Source organism: Amphibalanus amphitrite, unplaced genomic scaffold (genome assembly GCF_019059575.1).
Source record: "Amphibalanus amphitrite isolate SeventyFive unplaced genomic scaffold, NRLGWU_Aamphi_draft 000330F_arrow, whole genome shotgun sequence".
NCBI classification, from domain to species: domain Eukaryota; kingdom Metazoa; phylum Arthropoda; class Thecostraca; order Balanomorpha; family Balanidae; genus Amphibalanus; species Amphibalanus amphitrite.
The window spans coordinates 72,923-99,469 of NW_024881825.1; the positions used below are offsets into that span (position 1 = coordinate 72,923).

The 26,547-nt window shown below is 56.7% G+C and overlaps 2 protein-coding genes across 2 annotated transcripts in view; one reads left to right on the forward strand and one right to left on the reverse strand.

The window, feature by feature from the left end:
* Positions 1-5,530, reverse strand: part of LOC122388662 (tudor domain-containing protein 1-like) — a 54,716-nt gene extending 49,186 nt beyond the window's left edge. Inside the window, exon 1 of the mRNA XM_043379932.1 lies at positions 5,495-5,530. Coding sequence (XP_043235867.1) covers positions 5,495-5,530 — 36 coding nt within the window. The remainder of the gene's footprint in view (positions 1-5,494) is intronic.
* A 7,585-nt stretch (positions 5,531-13,115) lies between these two features.
* LOC122388665 (cell surface glycoprotein 1-like) lies at positions 13,116-22,388 on the forward strand. The gene is made up of 2 exons (XM_043379935.1): positions 13,116-13,357; positions 20,426-22,388. Exons 1-2 carry the CDS (start codon positions 13,333-13,335, stop codon positions 21,991-21,993), a joined length of 1,593 nt encoding a protein of 530 aa, XP_043235870.1. The 5' UTR covers positions 13,116-13,332; the 3' UTR covers positions 21,994-22,388.
* The last annotated feature ends 4,159 nt before the right edge of the window (positions 22,389-26,547 follow it).

Genomic DNA, 26,547 nt, shown 5'->3' on the forward strand with positions numbered 1-26,547 from the left:
CCACCGGCCTTCCGGGGATGGTTTTGTGGCGCCTCAACCTCTATCCCAGCCCTGCAGGACCATCAACCCGTGATGGGGAGACAACCCGAGGAGTGGCGGTCCACGCACTTGTCAGTCGGATCCCGACACAACTGCTCCGTGGAAATGATTGCCAGACAATATTTCGAAGCAGCGCCTGCAATGGGACCACCCGGAGGACGTGGGTCGACTGGCACTGTCTGATGGAAGTGGGAGCGGTACGGGAGAGGTGGAGATGCAACAGCTGAAGGGCCGGAAATAAGTTTGGAACCACGTCCGGTCGGGCAGCCCCAGCTGTTCAGACCACGACAAGTCACAACTGAGGACTGATGGAGCGATCGGCATCACTCAGAAAGAGCAAAACTTCAACGTCGAGCATCAAAAGCTTACCAGAGGCGCTGCTGTTCTCATAAAGCTCTAATAGCAAAATAAAGACTATCGCACTCCAGAAACTTATCAAACAATAGCATCTCCGAGTGACCTGGATTTCCATCAGTTTATCAATGCCACAGCGTCATCACGGTGGACCGGGCCCCCGTGGTGCAGCGTTACTGGCCGAATGACGCGGCAATGAGCGACATTACACACCAGACCGGGTGGTGGGGTGACCCGACACGGCACAGAGCGGCTCACAGAGCCGTGACAGGTGTCTGGCCTCGGCCGGGTCACACCGCCCACACCGTCCACGGACCGGCCGCATCACAATACCGGACCGCTGCAACACGGTACACCCGGCGTCATCACTCACACCACACTACAACGGCGCCGCTGACACCCAAACAAACGGCACCGCCCGCCGGTCCACATCTGCCACACAAGCAAACGACACCCCGGCGTGTCACATTCGAGCCGTGAATGCCGTCTTTAGCGCGTCAGCCCCTAGAAGGCAGCGCCCCGGCGGATGGCCGCATCACGCCCAGGTCATGTTGCCCAACGCCGCTGCAGCGTCGCACCGGCCCGATCCACCGGAGTGACCTCGCGCTCTGATGGGACTCCTCACTACTTCACCCCACGCGCCGGATACGGCCGCAGCTGGGTCGGACGCTGGGAGCCAGTGGTCGCCCGGGAGGAACCAGTGATCGGCCCGGGCCCGCGGTCCAGCCGTCCCTGTCGAGACGCCGCGGGCCCCGCTCAGCCCAGCCGTCCCAGGCCAGACGCTCTGATAGGGCTGGGGCCCTCTTTGGTCCGCCGGTGGACTCGGCCATACCCGATAAATAAGCGTTGAAACACTATAACAAACAGCAGCTGGCTTAAAGTGTTTTCTTTCTTGCATAAAGAATCAATGCCTCGCTTGACCCTTCAAAACATGCGGCAGGCGCTGGCCTTCAGTTTTTCAGTATCCCAAGTAGGGGAGAGTGGGGTAATTTGGCCGGTGGTGTAAATTGGCCGCCCCCACCTGCACGATGTCTAATAAAAGTGAGTGAAATAACTCTAGTCTCTATTCATTTGTCATGGGTAGAAATAACTGGAGGACAAATGTCAAAACTTTGCCCCTCGTAGTTTTATTCAAAATTAATAAAACGTTAATTTCATTAGAAAATGGTAACTTTTACTTCTGTTTATAAAGTTGTATAACATGTAGTATTTGGGCTAAAAACGAATTCAGACATTATAGCGCCATTCTTGGGGGTGTTCAGCGGTTCCAAGAGCAATTTTATCAATTCCGTAAAGCCGCGATGACTTTATAGACAAAAATTTTCAGAATGGCAATATGGGGTAATTTGGCCGGGACTAGCGGGGCAACTTGGCCGGTGCGCTCATGGTCACTATGCTGGGACGGCCGAGTTTTCATGGTCAATTGTACCAGAAATGACATGATTCATGACCAACTTTGACTACTTTGATGCCTTACTTCCGATTGGTCAACTGTAAGAGCATGTGACGTCATCAAAGGTTACCAAAGGTTTTTTGCTAATAAATCCTTACATAAAAATGGTACAGCCGCACAAATGGTCTCATCCTGTTCAGCTCGCCAAGGCGCATCGAATGATATGCATGATGACCTTGAAATCACGTGACCTTGAGGTCAAGCGACCTGATACAACGTGACCTGAGGTCAACCTTTGACCTTGTGTCGCCGACCCTGACGAGCCTCTGATGGGGGCCGGGACATTTATTGTAGCGGAGGAAAAACTTCGATGAATTTTGAAGAATGTATTGAAGAAATCCGGACGATAGATGATGACGAACGGTAGACGAGGGTGAAATGAGGAGCGCAGAGTAGACAGGTGGACCAGAGAAAAACACAGTGAGCACTGTCGATGAAGTTCACTGTTCAGAGTTCAGATGACACATCGGCGCCGCCGCGGACGGGGCGCCGTCAGAGCCGTTCACTGCACTGCAATACGCCGGCGCTCGTCGGGGCGCCGGCGAATTCGCGCACTGCCACTGAGCTGGGCTCAGTGGCGTTCACTGGGCACACGAACGGGGGTGCCCTCGGAATCGTGCTCGGTGGCACGACTCCGTCACTGTTCACGTTGGCAACCCGCTGGGGGTGCCGTCGGAATCGCGCACGATTCCGTCACGGGTTCACTACACCGGCGCACATCGGGGCGCCGGCGGAGCCGCGCACCGCCACCGAGGACTGTACCCGGTGGCGTTCAAGTGGAGACTGCCCGCAGCGACTCGAGGAGCCGCCGCGGGCACAAAGAACAATCAGTCGTACATCTAAAAGCAATTAGAATATGAAACGAGAAACCTGTGAGAAGAGCCAGAGCAGGCTCGCGCGGCACGTTCGGTTATACGATACGGCGGCGGCGAGCACGAACAGCCGTCAAGTGTGAAGCGATAGCGCGAGTGACAAATTGTAGGCAATTAGAACTTGAGACGAGAAACTAACACAAGAGCTGGTCCAGGCTCACGGGGCATGACCAGTACTGCGATAGATCACGCGTGGCTGTCAAATGTAAAACGAAAGAGAAGAACAACAGGGCAGTTCATTTCGTCGGTGACACACTCCTCCCCTGTGATCGACTTAAGACGGGAGATCACACAACCACTGAACACCGACGGAACATTCTGTACATCCACGAGATTCACGACTTCGCTACGCAGGTTCTCGCGAGTTCTTCCTAAACTACACAAGCACCTATACAGATTTATGGTACACTACCTATATCACTTAGTACTAAATCATAACGAATGCAAACACTTTCGGCACCTTCACAATCGTTCATTGCGCTAGACCTCGTCCCTGGTCATCTGCACATTAGTCCACTGGTCGCGTCACTTTGTCACTTCTGACGCCAGTCTCCGGTGCGCAGTGTTCGGCTACACCAGAAACGCAACGCGAGTGTTCACACGGCTGTTGCCGGTTTCGGTTGTCGTTCTCCAGAATAGCTGATGTGCTGTCCTTCCAGCAGTCAGCTGATCGGTCGCTGCTCTCAGTAGGTCAGCAGGGTCCTTCGTCGCCTCAGTTTCCCTCGGTACTCAAGGTCAGTGTCAACCGGCAGCGCGGCACGCGCCACTCAGCTGAGCTCCCCCACCTCCAGATGTCACTCGTGCCTAATGGCCGGCTGCGCGGACGGGGGAGGGGAAAGCGGTCCATGTGGCGAGCCGGGCTAGAGGGGGACACGGGAAAAGACATAAATCTCGGCGAGTTTGGTGTCTGCTCCACGGGACGGAGGGCGAGATGAAGTTTCAGAAATGGTCTATAGGCCAGGCTCAGTGGGTCAGTGGGAGTACGGTCGAAGTACAGCTGTCAGGATGTGGGAATGATGTGGCGACAAACCCGTTCACTACAGCTGAGCTGCTTCTTCTAGGACAGCGACCACGTGACCGGCCGTGTGTGGGTCGCTCCATTCGCAGTGACGAGTCGTACAGCGCGCACTCGTCTGTCCGGTCCTGGCAGGAGCTCTGTTCTCGAACCAGGGACCAGAGTCCTTTCGATGTGCCAGGTTTTGGGATTTTTTTCTTTCTTCCATCGGCTCCGGATGTGTCGTAGCATCCAGAGTTTCTCCTTGAGGATCTGCACCGTGATCCGATACGGAGCGGCGATCCTCACGGGGTCGAAGATAACCGCAGTTCTCCTGAGCGCTCCTCGTCTGGTCGTCTGCTTCTTACTGTCTCGGAACTGGGCACTCGGCGAGTCTCGCTCTTCGTCCCAGACAGCACCCAGAGCTCCTTCCGCAGGGAGATAGGTGTCATCGTAGTCCGCATCGGGGTGTGCTTGTCTCACATATAGTGTGCTGCTTTGCACTTCACTCGTGTTGTTCATCTGGTTTTCGAGCCGTAAGTTTTCCTTTGTGAGCAGATCGGGACCATCTCTTCTTACTGCTCTGGCGGCCTCTGACACGGTTCGTTCTGGTTGATGGGCGTCGTCCATACAGACACTGCCGTGTCGCGCTTTCGTGGTCTCTGTCTTCAGTTTGACTTGTGCATCTGCATCATGATCGGTGACTGTTTTCTGCGGCACAAGGTCAGCGGACGCCAGCCACGATTCGGTTTTGAAGACGTTTTCTTCCTTCTCGTTCTGGTCTGATTTTTGTCCGTCGTTCAGGTCAGGCGAGAGGCGGTTTTGAGCCGTTCTTTCTTGTCGGATGAACTGTTTCTGATCAGCCGTCTCCTGGATATCCGCTACGCAGGCCACAGCCCTTTCCTGGAATCGTTGCGGGACGTCAGTTTGACTTTTCCGCATGTCTGACTCAGCGAGTGGTCGATTGTTGCACGAGGCGCCAAGCACCTGGGCAGCAGCGTCGGAGTCGGAGATCACCTGGATTTCCGGGTCTTCGCTCGGTTTTCTGGCTGAGGGATGCTGCAGGGATTTTGCTGCCTCAGCTGTTTCACCTGGGTTCACTTTTCGGAGGCGTCCTTCTTTCGAGCAGGATTCTTGAGTCACCTCTTTCAGGTTCTTGTTGCTAGCGAGTTCTTTTTCCGAGCTCAGCAGGTCTGGCCCAGCGGGTAGCTGGTTGTCGAATGAGATGCCAAGTACCTGGGCAGTAGCGATGGAGATCCATCTGGTTGTCACTTTCTGGCTGTCCGTAACTTTCAACTTCTGGACACTTTCTGACGCCGGTATCCTATCTTTGGGTAACTCGTCGATCCACGATGGTCTGCTGATCTGAGGGCTAGCTGGGACGGGGCTAGCAGGGAGAGGGAGAGGACAGTGGAATGATATTTCGGACTGCGGGAGTCTCGTAGTAACCGTTCGCTGTCCTTCCCGTTCAGCTTTCATGAAGTCGTCCCTTCTGCCGGCGTTTCGTCGATCATTCATCTGCTGTCGCCATTGTGCCTCTAGTGCAGCTTGTTCCATTTCATCTTTTGCGATTTGCAGCTCACGTCGTCTTCTCACTTCATCTTCATGACGCTTCAACTCCTCTTGCTGCCGCCTCAACTTCTCTTCTTGTTGCTGCTTTCGCTCCGCTTCCTGTCGCTCCATCTCCAGTCGTTTTTCCAACTGTTTCACATGCAGAGCCCTTTTTCGCGCCGTGAGCTGAGCCTCAGCGGATGCGCGGGATGCTGACGAACTGGAACTCACCTCAGGGCGCGGCTGCTGCAGCGTCGAAACCTCCATGGTTTCTTCAGTTTCTATCGTCACAGGAACTCCGCCGACAGCGCCTTCACTTTGCGGTCTCCCTTCTTGTTTTTCCATTTTCGATGAAGTTTCCTCCGCTTCTGATTTCTTCTGGCCTGATCCGGCCCGGAGGACCATTAAATGTCGCCGACCCTGACGAGCCTCTGATGGGGGCCGGGACATTTATTGTAGCGGAGGAAAAACTTCGATGAATTTTGAAGAATGTATTGAAGAAATCCGGACGATAGATGATGACGAACGGTAGACGAGGGTGAAATGAGGAGCGCAGAGTAGACAGGTGGACCAGAGAAAAACACAGTGAGCACTGTCGATGAAGTTCACTGTTCAGAGTTCAGATGACACATCGGCGCCGCCGCGGACGGGGCGCCGTCAGAGCCGTTCACTGCACTGCAATACGCCGGCGCTCGTCGGGGCGCCGGCGAATTCGCGCACTGCCACTGAGCTGGGCTCAGTGGCGTTCACTGGGCACACGAACGGGGGTGCCCTCGGAATCGTGCTCGGTGGCACGACTCCGTCACTGTTCACGTTGGCAACCCGCTGGGGGTGCCGTCGGAATCGCGCACGATTCCGTCACGGGTTCACTACACCGGCGCACATCGGGGCGCCGGCGGAGCCGCGCACCGCCACCGAGGACTGTACCCGGTGGCGTTCAAGTGGAGACTGCCCGCAGCGACTCGAGGAGCCGCCGCGGGCACAAAGAACAATCAGTCGTACATCTAAAAGCAATTAGAATATGAAACGAGAAACCTGTGAGAAGAGCCAGAGCAGGCTCGCGCGGCACGTTCGGTTATACGATACGGCGGCGGCGAGCACGAACAGCCGTCAAGTGTGAAGCGATAGCGCGAGTGACAAATTGTAGGCAATTAGAACTTGAGACGAGAAACTAACACAAGAGCTGGTCCAGGCTCACGGGGCATGACCAGTACTGCGATAGATCACGCGTGGCTGTCAAATGTAAAACGAAAGAGAAGAACAACAGGGCAGTTCATTTCGTCGGTGACACCTTGACTTCTCAAGGTCAACACATATATCTTTCGATGCGGACTGACGAGAGAATTACGATGGTACCCGAAGTTTTGGCCTAGCTTGATTACTTCAAAAGTTATTCGTAAAAAACTGTGATCGCATCTAGAGCCGCTAATTTGGCTATTTTGACCCCCTGTGACCCCTGAGCCAACCTCCAAAATGCGGCAAATGCGTCATAGGACACACGTCATTGCTGAATCTGAAGCTGACTCGCAATATAACAGAAAATCCCGACCGCAAACTAACACCGGCCAAATTGCCCCACACCCCCGGCCAAATAACCCTGCTAGTGGGGCAATTTGGCCGCCTTGCAGACCTTTGTAATACGTCACAATTTCAATATAAGTAATTACTCTATCATTTCAAGTTCACTGTCCAGTAAAGTAAAATGAATGCGACACCTGCCAGCGTTGAGAAAATGCAGAAATGTGTCGTCGTTTTTAAGTTGTATCGTTTTCTAAAAAAAGCGGCCAAATTACCCCACTCTCCCCTAATGCAGCTCCACCCACCGCCATTGAATAACCCTGTCGACTAAGACAATGGGGCGCCGCGGGCGGCACAGCTCTGTGCCGGTCTATTGTGAGCGCTCAAAGCCGACAGCCGCCGCGCCGCAGACATGCGCGCGACGGACGGAAGGCTGCGGATGGACAGGAGGCTGCGGATGTTGTGTGACGGCCGCCACTCACAGACGAAGGACGGCGTGCGGACTGGCCGACGGCCAGCGGGGCTCACCGAACACTCCAGAGGACGGAGCTGCCGCGGCGCTCAAAGAACACTCCAAAGAGGAGGGAGCTGTCACGGCGCTCACAGAAGACTCCAGAAATGACAGAGCTGACTCCAGGGAGGACAGAGCTGGCGAGGCGCTCGGCGGCCGTCCTCTGACCGGACAGGCGGCACCGCCCTGACACCGCCCGGGGTGTGTGACAGCCGCCCGGGGTGTGGGACAGCCGCCCGGGGTGTGGAGCAGCCGCCCGGTGTGTGCGGCAGCCGCACCGTCCACCCGCTGCCCCCTGAGGACGGGTCAGCGCCGGCGGCTCACACACTGACCCTGACCGCCGCTGGACCGCGACATAAACAACCCGTCCCGCCGACAGACGGACGTCGCGCGCATACTGATCGCCGCCGGACGTCGGCCGCCCCTGGCTTAGCCCTCTGCCGACCGGGCCGGCAGGTGTCCTCTGCAGCGCGGCTGATGAGTCCTGCCATCAGGGGCAGATGAGTCCCGCAGTCCGGAGCTGATGAGTCATGCAGTCCATAACAGATGTCCTTCCGCAGTCCAGGCAGTTGACTCCTGCAGTACGGGGCAGACGGGACCCACAGTCCAGAGCAAATGTCCTCTGCAGTCCGGGGACAGAGAATTCATCCGCTGAGGGGAGCGTCGTGGGGCCGACGCCCCCGCAAGAGTCCCACGGCTCAGCGCTATTCAGAGATGGAAGCACGCACCGCTCAAGACACCAGACACCACCAGTTACCACCAGCACCAGACAGACAGCGAAGGAAGTTACAGCAGCCGCCGAAATTCAGACAGAACGAGCTCCGAGTAGCGCAACTTCCACACAGACCGGTGCCAATGGTGAGAACGACAACATCGAGGGGCTAGAATTGGAGTCAGTGACGCCGGATCACATGTGGTCCGGTGAGGCAGCTCAATGTGTAGAGTAGCGGACACAACAGGACACCAGTTCGCACAGTCCAGTTCACACAGGACGTCTGTGTGAACTGGCGGAAGTCCGATCCCAGGTTCTTCGTCTGCGAACAATACATACAACGCACAGACCGGGGGCTACCTGAGGTCATGCAGAGCCGCTCGGGTCGCACTGGCTCCACAGCGGCGGAGAGCCACACGGGTCCTGTCGGCTCCGCACCGGCCGGACACGCACGACGCTGACTCACTCTGGGAGCCGGTAAGTGTTGTAACAGGTGTGCGCATTGCGCAACGTGCGCCATTTCTGCGAGATACCGGAGTAGCGCCATCCATGGAGCCAGACTCACAACGCGGATAGTGACTCCGTTCCGGAACACCCGGGACACCGGAGCGGAGAAACGGAGCCATGGACCCAGTCCCACGACCCACATACGCGGATAATAATTTCAGAATTGATGCAAGGCAGGTAAGTAGTATCTAGTTTGGAAAAGTGCGACGAGTTAAAAAATATGGATGGAGACTTGGCATGTTCATTGTTACGAGCACCATAAAACTACTATCACTGTCAACACAAGATATACTGATATACGACATTCAAGGGCACAGCCGAACACGTGTCTGGCATCCAAATTAAGTTAAGTGGGAATCACGGACACAGCACCGAGATTGCATAAGATCTTAGACTCTTCATTCCTGAGCTGGTTCGAATTTCGGGGTACCCGCCCACGCCTTTCTAACTCGTCTCTTATCCACAAACCACATTGTTGGGAAGACCCGGCGGAACATGCACGCCCAAATCCGCGGCTTACCAGCTCATTGTCGACCCTTTATCACCACAGCTACGACCAAGGCCAAGGTCCCCGCCTGGGAAAGGCCCGTTAAGACAGAGATACGCATTAACGGGACGGCAATAATGGGATGCCTCACATTGGCCGTCGACAGTTCTGATCAAGTATGCAATTTGCCCCCAGAATGTTGCAGCAATCGATCCCGTAAACGTCTCTTGGTGATCTATTGATGGTCGGGTAGATAAGGCCAATATTCGCTGGGAAGGTGCAGCTACTGCCATCAAAGTTCCAAGCTAAAACGACTTTGGCAGTTTATATCTGAGGCATGGAATGAACTAAAGCAGGCTCTGATACGAGCTTTTTCTGTAAGCGTCGGATTTGTATCAAATATCAGGGTTGTAGTTCTAAGAAGTTACGGCTGCCGTGCTATTAGCGCAGAAGTGCCAATGGACCAATATCGGGTATCGCGCCGCATCTCTGCAGTTCTGTCATCACTAAACGGTCCTATCAGCCACAGTCCCGTCCGCTGCCTCCAGTCACACGCTCCCGCTGACAGAACACTGACAGCGGACAGGCCTATCACGGATATCCGACAGGGAGACGACTCGATCGGCGCACCGAGACAGCCGACTCGGCCGCCGACAAGGCCACTTCATGTTCTGTCACTCGGCGCCGGGAGGCTGCCGCCGCGCCGGTACGCGCTCCGTCCGTACGGCTGTTGTACGGGTCTGGCTATGTCCCGGTGACCCTGACCGGCGCCTGCCGAGCCCCTCTGATAGGCAGTGCGCCACGACCGGCCTCACCGACAACAATGCACACCGCCGGAAGTTATGTGACGGGGAGCAGCCAGAGTCGGGGCCGGCACGTGCGAAGATCGACGGGGACGGGGACGGGTGGATGAAGGGGTTGAGAGTGAGATCTTCCAGAGGCCCACACCAGCGACAGCTCGGGAAATCAGCGCTGTCAGGGCACCGCACTACAGTTTGTACGAGGAAAAGGGAGTGAATATGAGCGACGGACGTCACTCACCGCAACCAGATAGATAACGAGATTCGATCATCACGAGATCAGCGTGCACGACCAGCGATGTAAGACCGGCAGCCTGTCCACCGCCGAATATGGATATTACTGTACGTAATCGTATGAACATTGAACAGCCGGGGTCCTTACAGACATGGCGGGACCGGTCTGGCGGTAAGGTCACGGCTGGTCGGCTGGACCCGCGCCCCACGGCTGGGGCACTGGACCGTCAGACGCACAGGCTCCATAGCTCGAACCTCGGATCGTGCTGGGATGGAGAGGCGTCAACACGAGATCAGCACCGATCATATATCTGAAACATCTCCCGCAGTGTCCTATCGACCTACATTTCAGCGTCACTGATCGCACGGCTCTCCCGTCGCGGCCCGAGCAGACACATCGACGTGCCGGGGTCGGAGCCGGTCGCGGTCAGGTCGGCGCCGGCCCCTATCTCCGTCCCATGCGGAGGGCGCCATCCAAACACCCTCGGGCCACACCCTGACCCCGGGTGCCTCCGTGCCGGTTTCGTGCGGCGGGGAGCCGGCCAGTGCCCCGGGCGCCCCTGTGACCGGCCGGCCCCGACCCAGCCCGCGCGGGGCGCCTGCGGGCGCCGCTGACCAGTATCTACCTCTGCAGACCACTGACCTAGCAGGCTGCTGGAACGATTCTGACACGGTGCTGCCCCTCGGGTTGACCTGCCAGCTCACCACCATCCCGTCGCACGGCCACAAAGAGGCTGCACAGACCGAGGTGCTCGCGACACGCTTAACCCGCGCCCTGATGGGGGGGGGCCATTTTGGCCCCCCCCTGTGGTTTTTCTTAAATAGCGAGAAAACGGCGGCGCGCAGCGCCGCCAAATTTTGGGTACCTTACCGGACATCAATTTGACACCCTCACACAAAATTTCAAGTCACAGGTCACCTCAGGTCAGGAGTTATTGAGGTCAAACTGAGGTCATGTTCGAGTAAAAATGAGCAAAAAACATGACATCTTGAAACGCTCACCAATTCTACAGTTCACAAGCAATTTTAAAGTTCTTTATGTGGTTGTGTAGAGAAAAGACGGCGCTACAAAACTGCTATCTCGGATTTTTGAAATTTTTGGATTTTGACCCCCAAAAATTAAAAAAATTGATTTTTTTAGAAAAACTCAAAAAAATTCCAAAAATTTTTCGAATTTCGAAAAAAACCGGAATATATGTGATAGTCCCTGCACTCTTCGATATACATACCAAATTTTAGATCGATACCTCTTTTTTTGGCCAAGTTATAGCGAAAAAACTGTTAAAAATTGATGACGTCAAATTTTTGAACTCAATTTTTAGCAATTCTAGACCTCGTAGCGCAAAACGGAGACCACCATTGAACTCCCCGTGACGAGCTGCATCGAATCGATACCCATTTTATGCAACAATATCAACTTTGAAATTTGACCTAATTTGACCTGACCTTAACCTGACCTTGACCTGACCTTGACCAAAACGTGACCTAAGCTGGCCCTAAAGTCTGTCTGACCCACATAATCGCATTTGTCATGTAAAATGGACCATAAAACATGTATCACACGACACTTTCATATTGTGACCCCCCAGTGACCTGACCTCTGTGACCTGACCTGGTATCAGTGACCTCAAATAGCAAAATATGTGTTTGAAGAACATTTCCCCATCGATGATTTTCAATGAAATGCATTTTACACGATTTTACAACGCATTTCTTGAAATGCCTGTAAACGGTGAAAATTCGACCTTTGACCTGACCTGTGACGTCATCGGTTTGACCGGGGTCAATGAAATTGGGTCACAAGGTAGTTCCCTGTTGGGGCTATCCAACACCGTTTACCGCTTGTCGCTATGTTGCGTGGTTCTCGAGATCTGAGGGGGGGGGCCAAAATGGCCCCCCCCCCATCAGACCGCGTTGCTCGGCAGACCCCATCTGGGCGCGGGTTAATAATTCTCCAGTGGCAGTTACATGGAAAAGGCTGTAGGTGGACATATGTAATAGCCAATGCCCATTAAACACCAGCTAACAGTAGCATGTGCGGAGGTCAGTCCAGTGAAAGACGCTACGGTGCGGACGGGCGCGCGGTGCCCACTCAGGCACCCAGAGAGCTGTCCCGCGGGTGGCCGCCGGGAGCACCCGCGGGCCGGCCGGGAGCCCCGCGGGCCGGCCGGGAGCGCCGCGGGCCGGCCACCTGTCCCGGTCAGCCACCTGTGCCGTCCATCGAACCACCTGGCCGGGCCGCGTCACCGGACTGGGTTATCACAAAGACAGGGGCGGAGCAGGGCCCTCAGAGCTGCACCGGCTCACACAGCGCACACCAGCCGGGGCCACTCTGAGCGGTCAGCTCGGCGGTCGCTCCGGACATACCACCAGATGTTGGCGGTGGCGTAACGTGACCTGGCACAGCGGCCCTGGACACCGCGGCCCCGCGCCGCAGCCCCAGGGTGCAGCACTGGGTGGGGGACAGAGGTGCGGGCGAGAACAGCAGAGCAGTCAGCCTCTCTGACCGAGCCGGAGGCAGAGACGGACACTTTCACAGACGTCCAATGGGACGGGTCAGCGGCTCCGGCAGCAGCCATGCACAACAGTAATTACTGGCTACTGGCGAGGAAAGTGGCGATGAGCAGAGCAGCAGCAAAATGATGTGACTATCAGAAGCACCGCAGCAGGAGCCTAAACGCTGTCAACAGCGGCCACCTGCAGTTTAATTGAGGTTGAAAACAATAACAGCGAGCATGGACAGCAACATGGGGCACCCCTGGCCAGCGATGGACGGAGTGTGTGATGGGTCAGAGTTATTGATGAACGGTGTGTGAGGGGCGGGCACTCACCGGTCAGCAAAGGTCAGTGATGTACAGAATGGGTGACGGGGTGTGACGTAGGAAATATATTGGGGTCAGTGATAAAGCGGAGATGATGATACTGTATTTCTGTCCGTCGATTCCCCCGCCTCTGACCTCATCACCCCCTGACCCGCGCAGCACGCCCAGTCCACTGCAGCCACTCCGTGCCGCCGCGGCCGGCGCCCGCCGAGATGGCACACTTTTACTTTCTGCAGCGGCTGTCGGCTGCGGCTGCCGATGCGCCCCGGCGCGGGCGGTCAGCCGGCGGGAGCGGGCCGCTCTCAGAGCCGCGGAGGAGGAGGAGCTGCGCCGGTCAGTGGCGCCCGGACCGCCGAGCCAGCCGGCAGCGTCCCAGCGAGCCGACCGCAGCGTCAGATCGGCAGCGTCCGACACAGGCCGCGCGCTACACCCAGTGGAGAGACAGCAGGACACAGACAGACTCGGCTGTTCCGGCGCGATGCGCTCCCTCATCACCGCCGCCGGTGAGTGACGGGGCGGGACCAGGGTCTGGTTTGGCTATGACTGACCTCACGGAGGGTACGGGTCTGGGATCTGACGAACCAGACCCAACAGGAGGTGGGTCTGGGTCTGACAGACCCAGACCCAGCAGAAGGGCGGGTCTGGGTCTGGTCCCAATTGCCCGACGGAGGGCGAGGGTCCCGCCGACCCTCCGAGAGCGGGTGCGGGTTCGACCAGCCAGCCCTCACCGCCCTCTGCATGACGACCACACGGTGGAGGGAAGGTGCTGTATGTCCTCATCCTGGCCTCTTCATACCAGAGTGACGTTTGTCTGACCATGCAAAACCGAAGACATGCAGATACAAAATTAATCATTATCACACAGCTATCAATCGGAAGTTCCAGGCTTCCTGACTACGTTCCCAGAGACAGCGTCTTCGCCAATTATCAGATAATTTTTCATTAGATTTAATTTAAAATTATATAGCAATTTTCGAAATGTGAAATCAAGCTGACTATCCCAGCATTGTAAAAACCCATATTTTATCATTAAAAAGCTTGTCACTCGACAATATCGCAGGTCACGTTTGTCCATGCTGAATTGATGTCTGAATCAGACAGTGGCGGATCCAGAAAGACGGTCGTAGATGCTGCCGGGCAAACCCCCAAACAAGTTTCTCCACTTTCCAAAACCTCCCAGGATTTCGATTCCTTACGCACTGATGTGCCGTTGAAAACAAACCTTTCCTTATAAAAGCTTTTTGTTTTGTTTTCTTTTTATCCTCGAAAAACCACTAAATTTTGAATTCGGGCCCCGCGGGAGAGGGCATTTGCCCCATATGCCCCCTCCCTGGATCTTCCAGTGGAATCGGACACCAGCAGCGGACGCTTATCATACGGACTAGGGAAGACCACGAGACGGCCCTCATTAGCATACGATGATGAATCATACATCGCAAACCAGCCTGACACCGTTTACGTTTCGTGTAAGTTCAAAGTCTGTAGGTCACGGCTCTTGGAACAAGTCTGAGACTGATGTGTGCAAATGGATTCCGTCCTGGGCCGTAGGTGCCTCTCCTCCCCCCCCCCCACCGCTCGTTTCCCGGCGTCCCCAAGGGTAGCAGAGACTGCCACATGTCAGGGTTTCGCCACGTGTGGCATTGCGAAACACACAGCTCTGGGTAGCCTGCCCGAGTCTGCAAACAGGCAAGCATTAGTGTCTCCGTCAAGGTCCGATGGAGAAAAGGAGTCATGGCCCGAGACCTCGGCAATATTTTTCAGCATTAGCCTGTTTTGAAACCGAAGCTGATTTGAAGCTGACCTTGTGCGCTGGCAGAATTACTACCTACTAGCTGTAATACAGAATGTTTTTTACGTTATTCGGCGTGCCGATTATTAAAAAAAAAAACTTTATATAAAAGCATACCTAAAAAGACGACCCACAGGAGAAAACTGATTAACAGACACTCACTAACATCAAATTGCAAATAAAACATGCTAAATTTGTGATCTTGAGTACAAAAGAACACGTTTCAATCATATAAATCTCTTAATCTTTGTAAGGGTGAGTGCCGAGTAGCATTACCTTGTAACCGCTGAAAAAATGTTTAAATCTGACAAGTAGGCCCTAATGATGCTGTCATGGTCACATTCACTGCCTCTGAATATTAACGTGACTTATCAGGCGTCGCGCACAGCCCAATGCCGGATACAACGCAGCGGTATGGCGGCGGCAGACGGTACAATGAATTGTCAGCTCATCCCGCCCGTCGGTCCATGTTAATCGCGCTGCGGCCCGGGAATGTCAGGGCCATCGGAACCCGACAGATCACCGCAACGGCAGCCGGGGAGCGGGCGACCGGCTGCCTGCGTGACATAACAAACTGCGATCCGCCTAAACGGCCAAAACATTGTGCTTATCTGAAATGGACAGTGATCTGCTGATTTTCCCATGCGGCAGAAGAAACAATGTTCGACTTTTTGACCGATAAACACGCTAACTTTTGTTACGCATCTTTAGCAAAATGTAAAAATTACGCAAAAGCGTGCGAGTTATAAAAATGTAATAATCGAAAGTTGAAGCGTTGTGCCAAGCTCTGAAACCACATCTTTCTGCAGTAGGTACTTTATTTATCTTCATTAGCCGTGCTATGGCGTCGACCGTCAGGATTGACTGGCCCGTGCGGATGGCACCACGCCTATCAGGCCACCATACCGACCGGCGCACCTAAGTAACACTACCTGGCCCGTGCGGATGGCACCAGACCAGACATACAGGGGCCACCATACTGACCGGTAAGGGGGGGGGGAGTGCACAGTGAATAACACTACTAACAGCATGGCTGGGAAAAACAATTTAACACCGCGACACACTGGGAAACAAATAAAAGACAGCCTGGAAAGTGTAACCACTGGCGAGGGAATCCTACCAGGTACCCATGGTAGAGAAACGCATCGTCATCCGCAGTTCGCAAATGCATACAGAACACTCATTAAAACCAACAACTTCCGTCCATGTTCCCATCCGCTGCCGGATTCAAAATAACTAAATGAAGCTCGTGTCTGCGTCACGGGAGTGCGGCGCGTGGGAGCCGTGGCCGTACCGTGGGTTTCACGGGGCCCCTGGGAACGTCGGCCACAGAGCTCCCCGGGGCTGGTCTGTGTGCGGAGGTAGAGGAGGCCCTTCACGGGCAGAGGTGACCCCGCCGCTGCCAATAGCACAGAGGTGAAACCGGTGATCCCACCGCTGACGGGTGACACCACCAACAGCACAGAGGTGACATCGGTGGCACGTCCCGCACAGAAATCCAAGCGGAGATAATCGCAGAACATTACCGAACATATAATAATTCCTTCTGCATAAAATCGCCTCATTGGCGCTTACTGAACCGGAAGCGATACGTCAAATACGCCTGAGTCTGGAATGTATGTCACGTAGCTCAGCCCCTACAAGGACATAATGTCCGACGATATGACGAATAACGCCTAGTCATTTCAACCGCCGTGCAAACTGCCAATTGGTGAAGGATGGGGCACCGGTCTCCTAGATGAGCAGCCTCGCAGATACAATCGGTGGTGCGGCGGACCTCATCTAATCTGACCGGGTGAGCCGCCCGACGGTGCCGTATGCGCACGGAGCGCGTGTGAGCGGCGGTGGGCGGTGATAAGCCCCGGGCTCGTGTGTGCACGCGTGCACGGCGGTGATGAGCTTCGGGCGCGCGTGCACCAAGACACGCACACCTCCCACGAGTACGGCCACAGTCCGCCGTCTGCCCGCTCAGCCCGCTACCGGGACTGGTCGGCCGGTCAGCTCAGATCAGTGACCAGTGCAGTGATCCTTATCCCACACATACCGGATGGGTGATCCACAGCTCACACTGGCAGGAGAAATGCTCGACCGACGCCGGCCCGAGGGAGGAGATCCACGGCCGAAACCGGCCAGAGGGAGATCAACGTCCAACACCAGCCGGAGGGGTCGGCCACCGCCGGAGGGCAGAGATCCAGATGTGCGCGTAAAAACGGCGTGTTGCGTAACAGCCCGTTGGCGTGCTGTACCGAGTCCAGAAGCGCCGCCGGCGCGTCATCGGTCAATGTGGAGCCGCGAAGAAGCCTCCAATCGCTCACGGACTGTGTCTGGCAGCTGTCCTTCCGCCGATCCCCGGCCAGCGCCGGACTGCGGAGCTGATAGACAAGAAAAACAGCGAGGCTCCGGGTCTCCGTGCGGCTGTCCCGTCAGCTCCGTGTGTACGGACAGACCGTGTGACGGCCGGCTCCGTCCCCGTACGGCTGTCCCGTCAGCTCCGTGTGTACGGACGGACAGGGTGACGGCCGGCTCCCCGGGTCAGTGTGACGGCCGGCTCCGGGTCAAGGTTACGGCGCGGCGGGCGGGGAGCGGCGCCCGGGGCACCTGAGAGCCAGCCAGCCACCTCCTGAGTTTGCCGCGGGCGGCGGACCATCCCGTGCCGCCGCCTGACCGGCGACCGGCCAGCCACGGGGGACAGGCCGCTCGTGACGACCGGTCTGACCCGACCCACATCCAGCAGAGCCTGCAGGAGAGAGAGAGAGAGAGAGAGAGAGAGAGAGAGAGAGAGAGAGAGAGAGAGAGAGAGAGAGAGAGAGAGAGAGAGAGAGAGAGAGAGAGAGAGAGAGAGAGAGAGAGAGAGAGAGAGAGAGAGAGAGAGAGAGAGAGAGAGAGAGAGAGAGAGAGAGAGAGAGAGAGAGAGAGAGAGAGAGAGAGAGAGAGAGAGAGAGAGAGAGAGAGAGAGAGAGAGAGAGAGAGAGAGAGAGAGAGAGAGAGAGAGAGAGAGAGAGAGAGAGAGAGAGAGAGAGAGAGAGAGAGAGAGAGAGAGAGAGAGAGAGAGAGAGAGAGAGAGAGAGAGAGAGAGAGAGAGAGAGAGAGAGAGAGAGAGAGAGAGAGAGAGAGAGAGAGAGAGAGAGAGAGAGAGAGAGAGAGAGAGAGAGGAGAGAGAGAGAGAGAGAGAGAGAGAGAGAGAGAGAGAGAGAGAGAGAGAGAGAGAGAGAGAGAGAGAGAGAGAGAGAGAGAGAGAGAGAGAGAGAGAGAGAGAGAGAGAGAGAGAGAGAGAGAGAGAGAGAGAGAGAGAGAGAGAGAGAGAGAGAGAGAGGAGAGAGAGAGAGAGAGAGAGAGAGAGAGAGAGAGAGAGAGAGAGAGAGAGAGAGAGAGAGAGAGAGAGAGAGAGAGAGAGAGAGAGAGAGAGAGAGAGAGAGAGAGAGAGAGAGAGAGAGAGAGAGAGAGAGAGAGAGAGAGAGAGAGAGAGAGAGAGAGAGAGAGAGAGAGAGAGAGAGAGAGAGAGAGAGAGAGAGAGAGAGAGAGAGAGAGAGAGAGAGAGAGAGAGAGAGAGAGAGAGAGAGAGAGAGAGAGAGAGGAGAGAGAGAGAGAGAGAGAGAGAGAGAGAGAGAGAGAGAGAGAGAGAGAGAGAGAGAGAGAGAGAGAGAGAGAGAGAGAGAGAGAGAGAGAGAGAGAGAGAGAGAGAGAGAGAGAGAGAGAGAGAGAGAGAGAGAGAGAGGCATCCACTCGGTCATTTCCCGCGCCCGCCAGCCGGTGACCCGCCGGACTGTTCCCACAGCCCCCTCAGTCACGTCCCCGTCGTCCGCAGTTGTCCCTATCGATCCTTACCACCTGTGACTGTCACCGCGCGTCGAGTGGTAAAAACACCGCCCCTCTCGGCCCGCCGGGCGTCCCGTCACCAGCGCGGTCCGTGACCGATGACCGATGACCAGCGCGGCCCATGACCGATGACCAGTGATCGGTGACCGATGACCGGCACAACTACTCGCCGCGGGCCGCCGCGCTGACCGGTGAAAGCACACACCACTCGGCGGCTCCCAGCGGGAAGAGAATGTCAGTGCAGCGATCGGGTCGCTCGGAACACTCGATGTCCAAAAACACACCGGACTAGCCGCCGGCTTCGTGAGCGCATCATTCTGCGAGCAGCAGCATAAATACGACCGATCATATGGTAACGAGATACGAATAGTGATACGGCTGCTACTGACATGGTCCCAAGAAGCGCCATTCTTCGCGAGCCCGAGATCTAGGCACCCCCACATGCATACGAGCGAAAGCTAATTTCGCCACTGACCAGACCATTTGGCGGTGGACAGGTCGGCTGGGAGTGTAACAAATAGCCCAGTCGATAAACCGACAACCATTCAGCCAGTGTACTAATCCGAATTCAGCGCGCCTGTTTTCTCCAAACTGGGCATAACGTGAGTGCATGCCGGCCATCCACCCACACAAGCGTGTTTACACGGGCCGGTCTGTCCTGATGACCTCTAGAGGGAATACCGGGAGGTTTTCGGCTTCTGTTCAGGGAAGCCGACCGATCGGCGATCTGCGCGGCCGCCCCCGCCGCGCCGGTCAAACCAGTGCGCTCATCCGACCCGGTAGCCTATCCATTTTACCAGTCGGCTTAATTCGCTCTGCCCTATCAGTCTAGACGAGAAAACGACGTGAAGTTCAACCAGGCAGCTGCATCGTGAAAATACAATTTATCCAGTCAGTACAGCCCATCCTGTCAGTTAAATTAGAAACTAAAGTTCATCCCTCAGTCGTCCAATTCACCTCCCCAGTACCGTCCAGTACCGTCCAGCTCACCTCCCTAGTAACGTCCAGTACCGTCCAGTTCACCTCCCCAGTAAGTTATAGGCAAATACCACACGGCGCCGTACCGACAGTCTCAGGGTCATGTGGCGCCCGGTCAGGTGTTGAAATGGCCGCGCCACCACGGTCTGAGACACTCAGACACTCTTCGCTGACCGGGCCGCGCGCGGTGACGGCCTCTGCAGACCGTCCGACCCGTCCCCGGTCAGCTTGCGCAACAGCGGCCGCCGTGAGTGGCTGCATGACCCCCGTGCAGGCGACACCGTTCATTACCGAAAAAGTCGCCGCGCTCATCAAATTAGGGCCGCACAAACAGCTCTCGCAGTGCCGCCGCGCCGCCGGCGCCGGACGGCGCTGAAAGAAACGCCGCTCGGCTGACGCGTTGTCCGCGCGAGGGGCGACGCACGGCCGCGCTGCCGTCTCCAAATTGCACGTTTAAGTGTGCTCCGGCATTGACCCGCTTAGCGAATGGGTCTCTTTCTTTGGTACGACGTTTAAGGCACGGCTGAGAATCTTAGGTGCTGACCTCCGCTTTGTAAAAAAGACGACCAGATGAGCCATTATCTAGCAACAAGTCTTCTAATTTCAATGTTGTTACCTTTTGTTGAGCGGGCGTCACGTATCACGTACACATAACTGCAATTAGCATTACCCTTTGCGGCCCCCTTGGCCGCAATCAACATATGTCCTTATTTTCGCATGCAAAAGACCCTTTGTTGTTTTCTGTATTCTAGCACCAATAAATCTTCCATATGTGAGGTTTAAGACCTGTTTATATGTACTCGGTTAAGGAGTTTTTGGTTGCACCGGCGCAGCCTTGGGCGCCATGCCATTTTCTTTTTTTAACCAGACCCGGTCCCTGACAACAATGACACCACGACGATCTACAGCTACCGGAACTGCGCCTGCTCCCGGCTGACGACCCGTGTGGCCCGCGCTGACCGTCCGTTCGTCTGTCCGTCTGTTTCAGTGGCGGTGGCGGCGCTGGCCGCCGTCTCGGCCGACGACCACGGCACCTCGATCCTGGCCGCCCTGCTGCGGCTCGACGGCAGCGTGCTCAACCACCTGGACGGACCACTGTCGGCGCGCAGCCGCACGGCCCGCCAGCGGACGGTGGTCGCGGCGCCGCGCCGGCCCGCCGTGCCGCCCGTGCCCGCCCGACACCAGCTCGTCGTGCTCGACGGAGAGCTGCTGCTCGTCGACGCCGAGGGCTTCGTCGTCTCCGGCTGGCCGCCCGAGGACGCCGCCAACGCCGTCGACGACCTCAGCGCGCGCGCGTCGCGGCGCTCGTCGCGGCCGGCGCGCGGCTCCGACTCGTACTTTGTCTCGGACAGGCCCGACAGCGACTTCTTCATGTACTGGCGGCCGGTGCCGGCGAGCGCCTCTCGCAGCCTGCAGCGGGTGGCCGAGCCGGACCCGCTCAGTCACCAGTCGTCCATCGTCACCTACGCCTTCGACCGGCCGCAGCGCAACCAGCTCGACGAGGTCTCGGACCCGCTGGAGGCGCACGGGCCGACCGACTTCGTGGACAGTCCGGGTGACCCGGAGCTGTCCAACTGCGGCTCCCCGCCCATCCAGGTGCTGCCGCCGCCCGACGGCTTCCTGCCCTGGGGTCCGGCGCCCGGCCCGCTCGCCGCTCAGAACAGGGCGCTCCTCGTCGAGCCAGAGCCCTCTGCAGAGCCGGAGCCCAGCGCGGAACCGGAGCCTGAGCCTAGCGCAGAGCCGGAACCTGAGCCCAGCGCCGAGCCTGAGCCAGAACCCAGTGCCGAGCCTGAACCCAGCGCGGAACCGGAGCCGGAACCCAGCGCCGAGCCGGAGCCGGAGCCGGAGCCCAGCGCCGAGCCGGAGCCCTCTGCAGAGCCAGAACCCAGCGCGGAACCGGAGCCGGAGCCCTCTAGCGGCGACAGTGGCGCCAGCTACATCTCGGCGCCGTCGGACGGCAGCCGCAGCCTGCGTCCGGTGGCGTCCATCCGGACGGCTGAGCGGCGCCCGGCGCGGCCCAGTTACCTGCCCACGCGCGGCAGCAGTCTGAGCGCCCGCCGGCAGCAGACCTACCTGCCGCAGAGGGTCGACAGCCCGGCCGAGACGGAGAAGGCCCGCGGCGCCTACCTGCCCACCGATAAGAAGGGCAGCGGCTCATACCTGCCGACCGACAAGAAGGCGGGCGGCGGTGGCGGGTCGTACCTGCCCGGCGCCGGCCAGCGGCTGGGCGCCCAGCGCGCCGCGCTCGGCCTCGAGCTGCCGGGCGCGGACGCCGGGGCGGCGGCGGCCGCTGCCGGCGCGTTGCCGGAGCGGACCGGCGCGCGCACGCTGACGCCGCTGCGGGCGGCCGGCGCCGACGGCAGCCGGCGGTTTTTCGAGCAGCTGGGCGCTCAGGTGGCCGCCGAGCTGGGGGTGGTGACAGAGGGCCGCGTGAGCCCGCAGACACAGATCGTGGCCGAAGTGCCCGACGAGGTGCTCTCCGACCTGGAGGAGGCCGTGCACACGGACGACGAGCCGCAGCTCGGTGACGGCCGGCCCTTCACCGTGGTCCTCTGAGCGGCGCCCCGTCACCGTGATCGTTTCAGCAGCGACCGGGTCAAAGCGTCGCCAGACGCGCACACTGCGCATGGCACGGTACGCAGCCCCGAACAGTGAGGACGGAAGACGCGAGTCGACTCGGGATCCGACTCCGATTCTACCGTCGTTAAGAGTTCAGCACGCGGTCGGAAGGGCGCGGGGTTCTAAGAACGACTGAGCGCCTCCTGAGACAGCTCATACCACAGCTGCGGACAGTCGGGAGCGGTATTTTATTTTGCACCAGTGTTTGCTCACGTGTACAGGAGTCGTGAATTGTGAGTGCGGTCGTGTAGGTGCCCTAAGCAGTGACTAGTCCTTAACGATCCACCTGGCTAACAAAAGATTACAGAAAAAGGCAAGCACAGCACAGGATGCCATGGTCAAGTCTCAGAGAAGTTAAACCTGTAGACCATATTTTTTGTCACAACGGGGACAGCAAACACTGTCACCTGCGCCTTCCTAATGTGCCTTCAATTTGTCTATGAAGTATGGAGTATTTGAGCTGTTTGTATACCGATTTTGTGTGACATCAGTGACTTTATGAGCGGTGTCTGAGCACCAGGGTGCCGCGGCCTGTCCCGGCGAGGGCCGACCGGGAACGCGCCGTCTCCATTACGGTGACGAGCTCATGAATGTATTCAACTCATAGCGGCGACGCGGCTATGGAAGGTTAGGACCCTGCCCGGGCGCCACTGAACGTGACCGGAGCAAAGGGAGACGGGGGTCGGAGACAGATAAATCACCCCGCCGACAGACGCGGGGCAGACCCTGACTAGGGGTGGTGCGAAGGGGAGTGTAGGAACGGGCGCGCCGCTGGCAGCAGAGCCGAGAGGCGCGAACGGCAGTCGTCGACTGCGACGGACGGCGAGTGGAGCAGAGAGTGGGCGAGAAGTTTCCCACCCACCCTCACCTATTTAATAGATGCGACTTCGAGATTCGTCAAACCTGCATATCCTTAATCCCGACCATATACCTCGTCGTTATCACTCCGTCGGTGCGTTTTTTAGGGGCCGTCCTACCCTACAAACGAGCCGACGCGAGTGGTTTCGGCCGCTGACAGCCAACTGAGGCGAACGCTTGGTGATAGTGGCGCGGGCAACGGGGGCCTAAGTGAGAGTAGGAGGTGCAACGCGGTACGCAATAAATGACATCGGGTGTAATCAGAACTGCGGACTGACAGACTGACCAGCCCGCATTATGGCAAGACCGCTCACAATGCTGATCTGAGAACTCAAATATCTGTAGCTAAACACATACGAGTAGATATTATCATGCACTTCATTTGTACAACACCTGGCTACAGGCTTCTTACGTAGAACACCTGTCCGAGCCCCAGCAGCCGAAGCCTTGACCCGCGTCACTGCGCGGCGAGTGCCAAGACACTCACGGCCGGACTGCACTGACAGACTGACCAGCCCGTCGCCGGACGGAGGGATGACCACTCCAGCCAACGGTAGCGGCGGCGGGCTCCCGGCACCCCTCCCGGAGGACTGGAGTCCTCTGATCACGTGTCCATGCCCTACCGACGGGCTGGGACACCATCATCCCGCCACCGTGGCACGGAACGACCCACAGATGGGCACAAGCCGATGCGGTACGGGTCAGCCACCAGAGGGCACGCAGGTGACAGTACGGCTGAGCCACCAGAGGGGACAAAGGTGACACGGGCCGCCGCGGTACGGCTCAGCCACCAGAGGGGACGCAGGTGACACGGCACGGCTCAGCCACCAGAGGGGACACAGGTGACACGGTACGGCCACGAGAGGGGACGCAGGTGACACGGCACGGCTCAGCCACCAGAGGGGACGCAGGTGACACAGTACGGCTCAGCCACCAGAGGGGACGCAGGTGACACGGGACGCAGGCGACACGGCTCAGCCACCAGAGGGGACGCAGGTGACACGGGCCGCCGTGGCACGGCTCAGCTATCAGTGGGGACACAGGTGACACGGGCCGCCGCGGTCATGGCCGACAACAGGCTTTGTTTGCACGGCGCGGGACGAACTGACGGACCGTGACTTACGAGTAGGCGCTGCATCAGACCAACCGGTGTAACAAGGTGTAATGTAGCTGCGACTTCAATGAGCTGCAAAGATTGGTCAATAAGTAGACTGACTACGTTCCAAAGAGCCGAAACGACTGGATTTGGATAACTTTGACATAAATAGTATCAAAGTAACAAATGTTACATCCACCAAAATGATGTCATTTGTGACGCTATGTGGCTATCCGGCTACCACGGACAGGTATATGTCTTATTTCTTAAAGATGTGCTCGAAAGGTTACCCGGCGCAGATATGATGGTGGATTGTACGGAGCGACTCACAAACCTTTTTAATGTGCCAATGTTTGTTTTGTGGTAATGTCTCGATGGGACTAAATACCCGTCCCGCACAAACCGTTACGGCCAGCGATGTTGGCCTTTGCTGACCTGACCACGGCCGTGTTTACACGACACACAAAATCAAAAGAAAACACTGGACAGGAGCGCCGGGCCCTCAAGGACCCGTCGAAGTCCAGCTACCTGACGTCATCCCCTCCCCCTCCTCCCCCCCCCCAGCCTCTCCGCCCACCGGGGGATGAGATTTCCCGCAACATGGCCATAAAAGCCGACAAAGCTGCCGCGGATTTACATCCCGGCACCGGGCGCCGAAGGCCGGCGACTAGCTTAGGAAGCTTAGGGAGACTACAGTTAGGCACTGCACGGGCTCGGAGCCTGGGAGGGAGACGGGTTCAGAGAGGGGGTGGGATAGCTCTGAAAAAAAAACTAAGGGAAACTGGGAGGGAGTTCGGCTCGGAGATAGCGGGAAACTTAAGGTCGGAGGTGGATACTGAGAAGACTAATGTCCTTTGGACACCGATATTGGGGAGAGAACCCCACCCGGCCCACCCCGTGGTGACCGCGCTCCACCGAGCCCCCCCCCCCCCCCCCCCCCGCCCGCGGCGGACCCGGCGATCCTCTGCGGTCCCACCTGCGGCCGAGGCATTAGCGCCGCATCACATCAGCTGACGTACCAATGCCAGCAGAAATCACCAGAATCCGTCCATCCCTCCAGGCCGGGAGAGGAGTCGCGGTGACTGAGTCATCGGAAAACGTCACTGCTCCTTCATAGCCGTCCCCGCATCCGCCAACGTATCAAATAGCAAATTTGGCAGTTGACGTAGAGAAACAAATCGGCAAAAACGTTCGATATGTAAAATGTCACCAAATGTTGTATAATATAGGAACTTATAATGCAACGGCTATGATATAAGAGTGAGAACATGAGCCGACACAACATACTAGCTACACCGTGCAGCATGGATGTCATATACATGGATGATATAGATATTATTTATCAGGATCACGTTCATGAGCGTAATCACTGGTAACATTTAAGTGTTTGGCAAAATACTTGTTTTGTGTTGTTTGTTTTGTGGGTTATGCCCTGTCAGTTTATTTGGATCATTTCAGGATAGTGGGATGCGAGGCTTTAGTAGGCTGATGCTACCTCTGGCTGCTTGCGAAGTCACATTGCATTAAGGATGGAGACAAGCCATCCAGGCGCTCAGTCACCCCAATGCAATAAGGTGTCCATACGCTAACTACTGGAGCTATTGTAGCTGTCTTCATCAATGGTCTGTTGGAGTGACCGCCAGTCAGGGAAGTGACATGATGTGTGACAGTGTGACACGTTCGTAGATGGCCGGCCGCCGAACCGCCCGCAATGAATTCCAGCAGTCCAAGGCACTGATCACGATCCGAGCGCCCGTCGCTGGCCGGATGACGGATAAAATACAGCCATGAGCTTACAACAGAGACACTGTTTACAAGGCAAAGTACCGTCGAGGACAAGCTTGCCTACAACTGAGGGCAGCCTGCCGAGCTGATCCGACCTCGATAGACACAGCCAGGGCTAGGTGCGGTGTTTCCCCAGAGCTGCTGCGGTGCCGGGCCTGGGGTTGAGCTGTGATTTTCATGTTTTATCTCTGGCTAATGTAGCGAGGGGAATTAGAAGGGAAGAAACTGCTTATGCATCTTTGCGGTTGTCGTTGCACCGCGGTCCTCTGTCGTTCAGCTGGTTGTACAAGAAGACGGAGAATAATTCGCTGCTGGAAGGAACTCGTTAGTAGAGCTTGTGATACAGGGGAACCTGAGAGTCGTTGAAGAGATCCTGAGATAGCTATAGGGAGGGATCCAGATAGTGATGAGATCCTGATCTAGATGAGATCCACCTGATAGGGATCTTGAGATAACGTCCACCTGGGAGAGATGTAGATCTCCACCTGAAGAAGATGTAAGTCTAGATCCACCTTGCGTACAAATACATCTGATGGAAGATGCTTTTTAATTTAGAGGCTTGATGATTCTGTTCATTGTATAGACCATGATGCACGAGATGCTCCTTCACTGCTCGGATTAGGGATAGAGGGGTCCGATCAGCTGGGTTTGCGGCACAGTTGGGTAGGTGAAGGACAGGGCATTCGAAGTCCCGATGACCACTGCCAAACATATGGGTGGTAATTACGTTGATAAATTGAATGTGATCATTC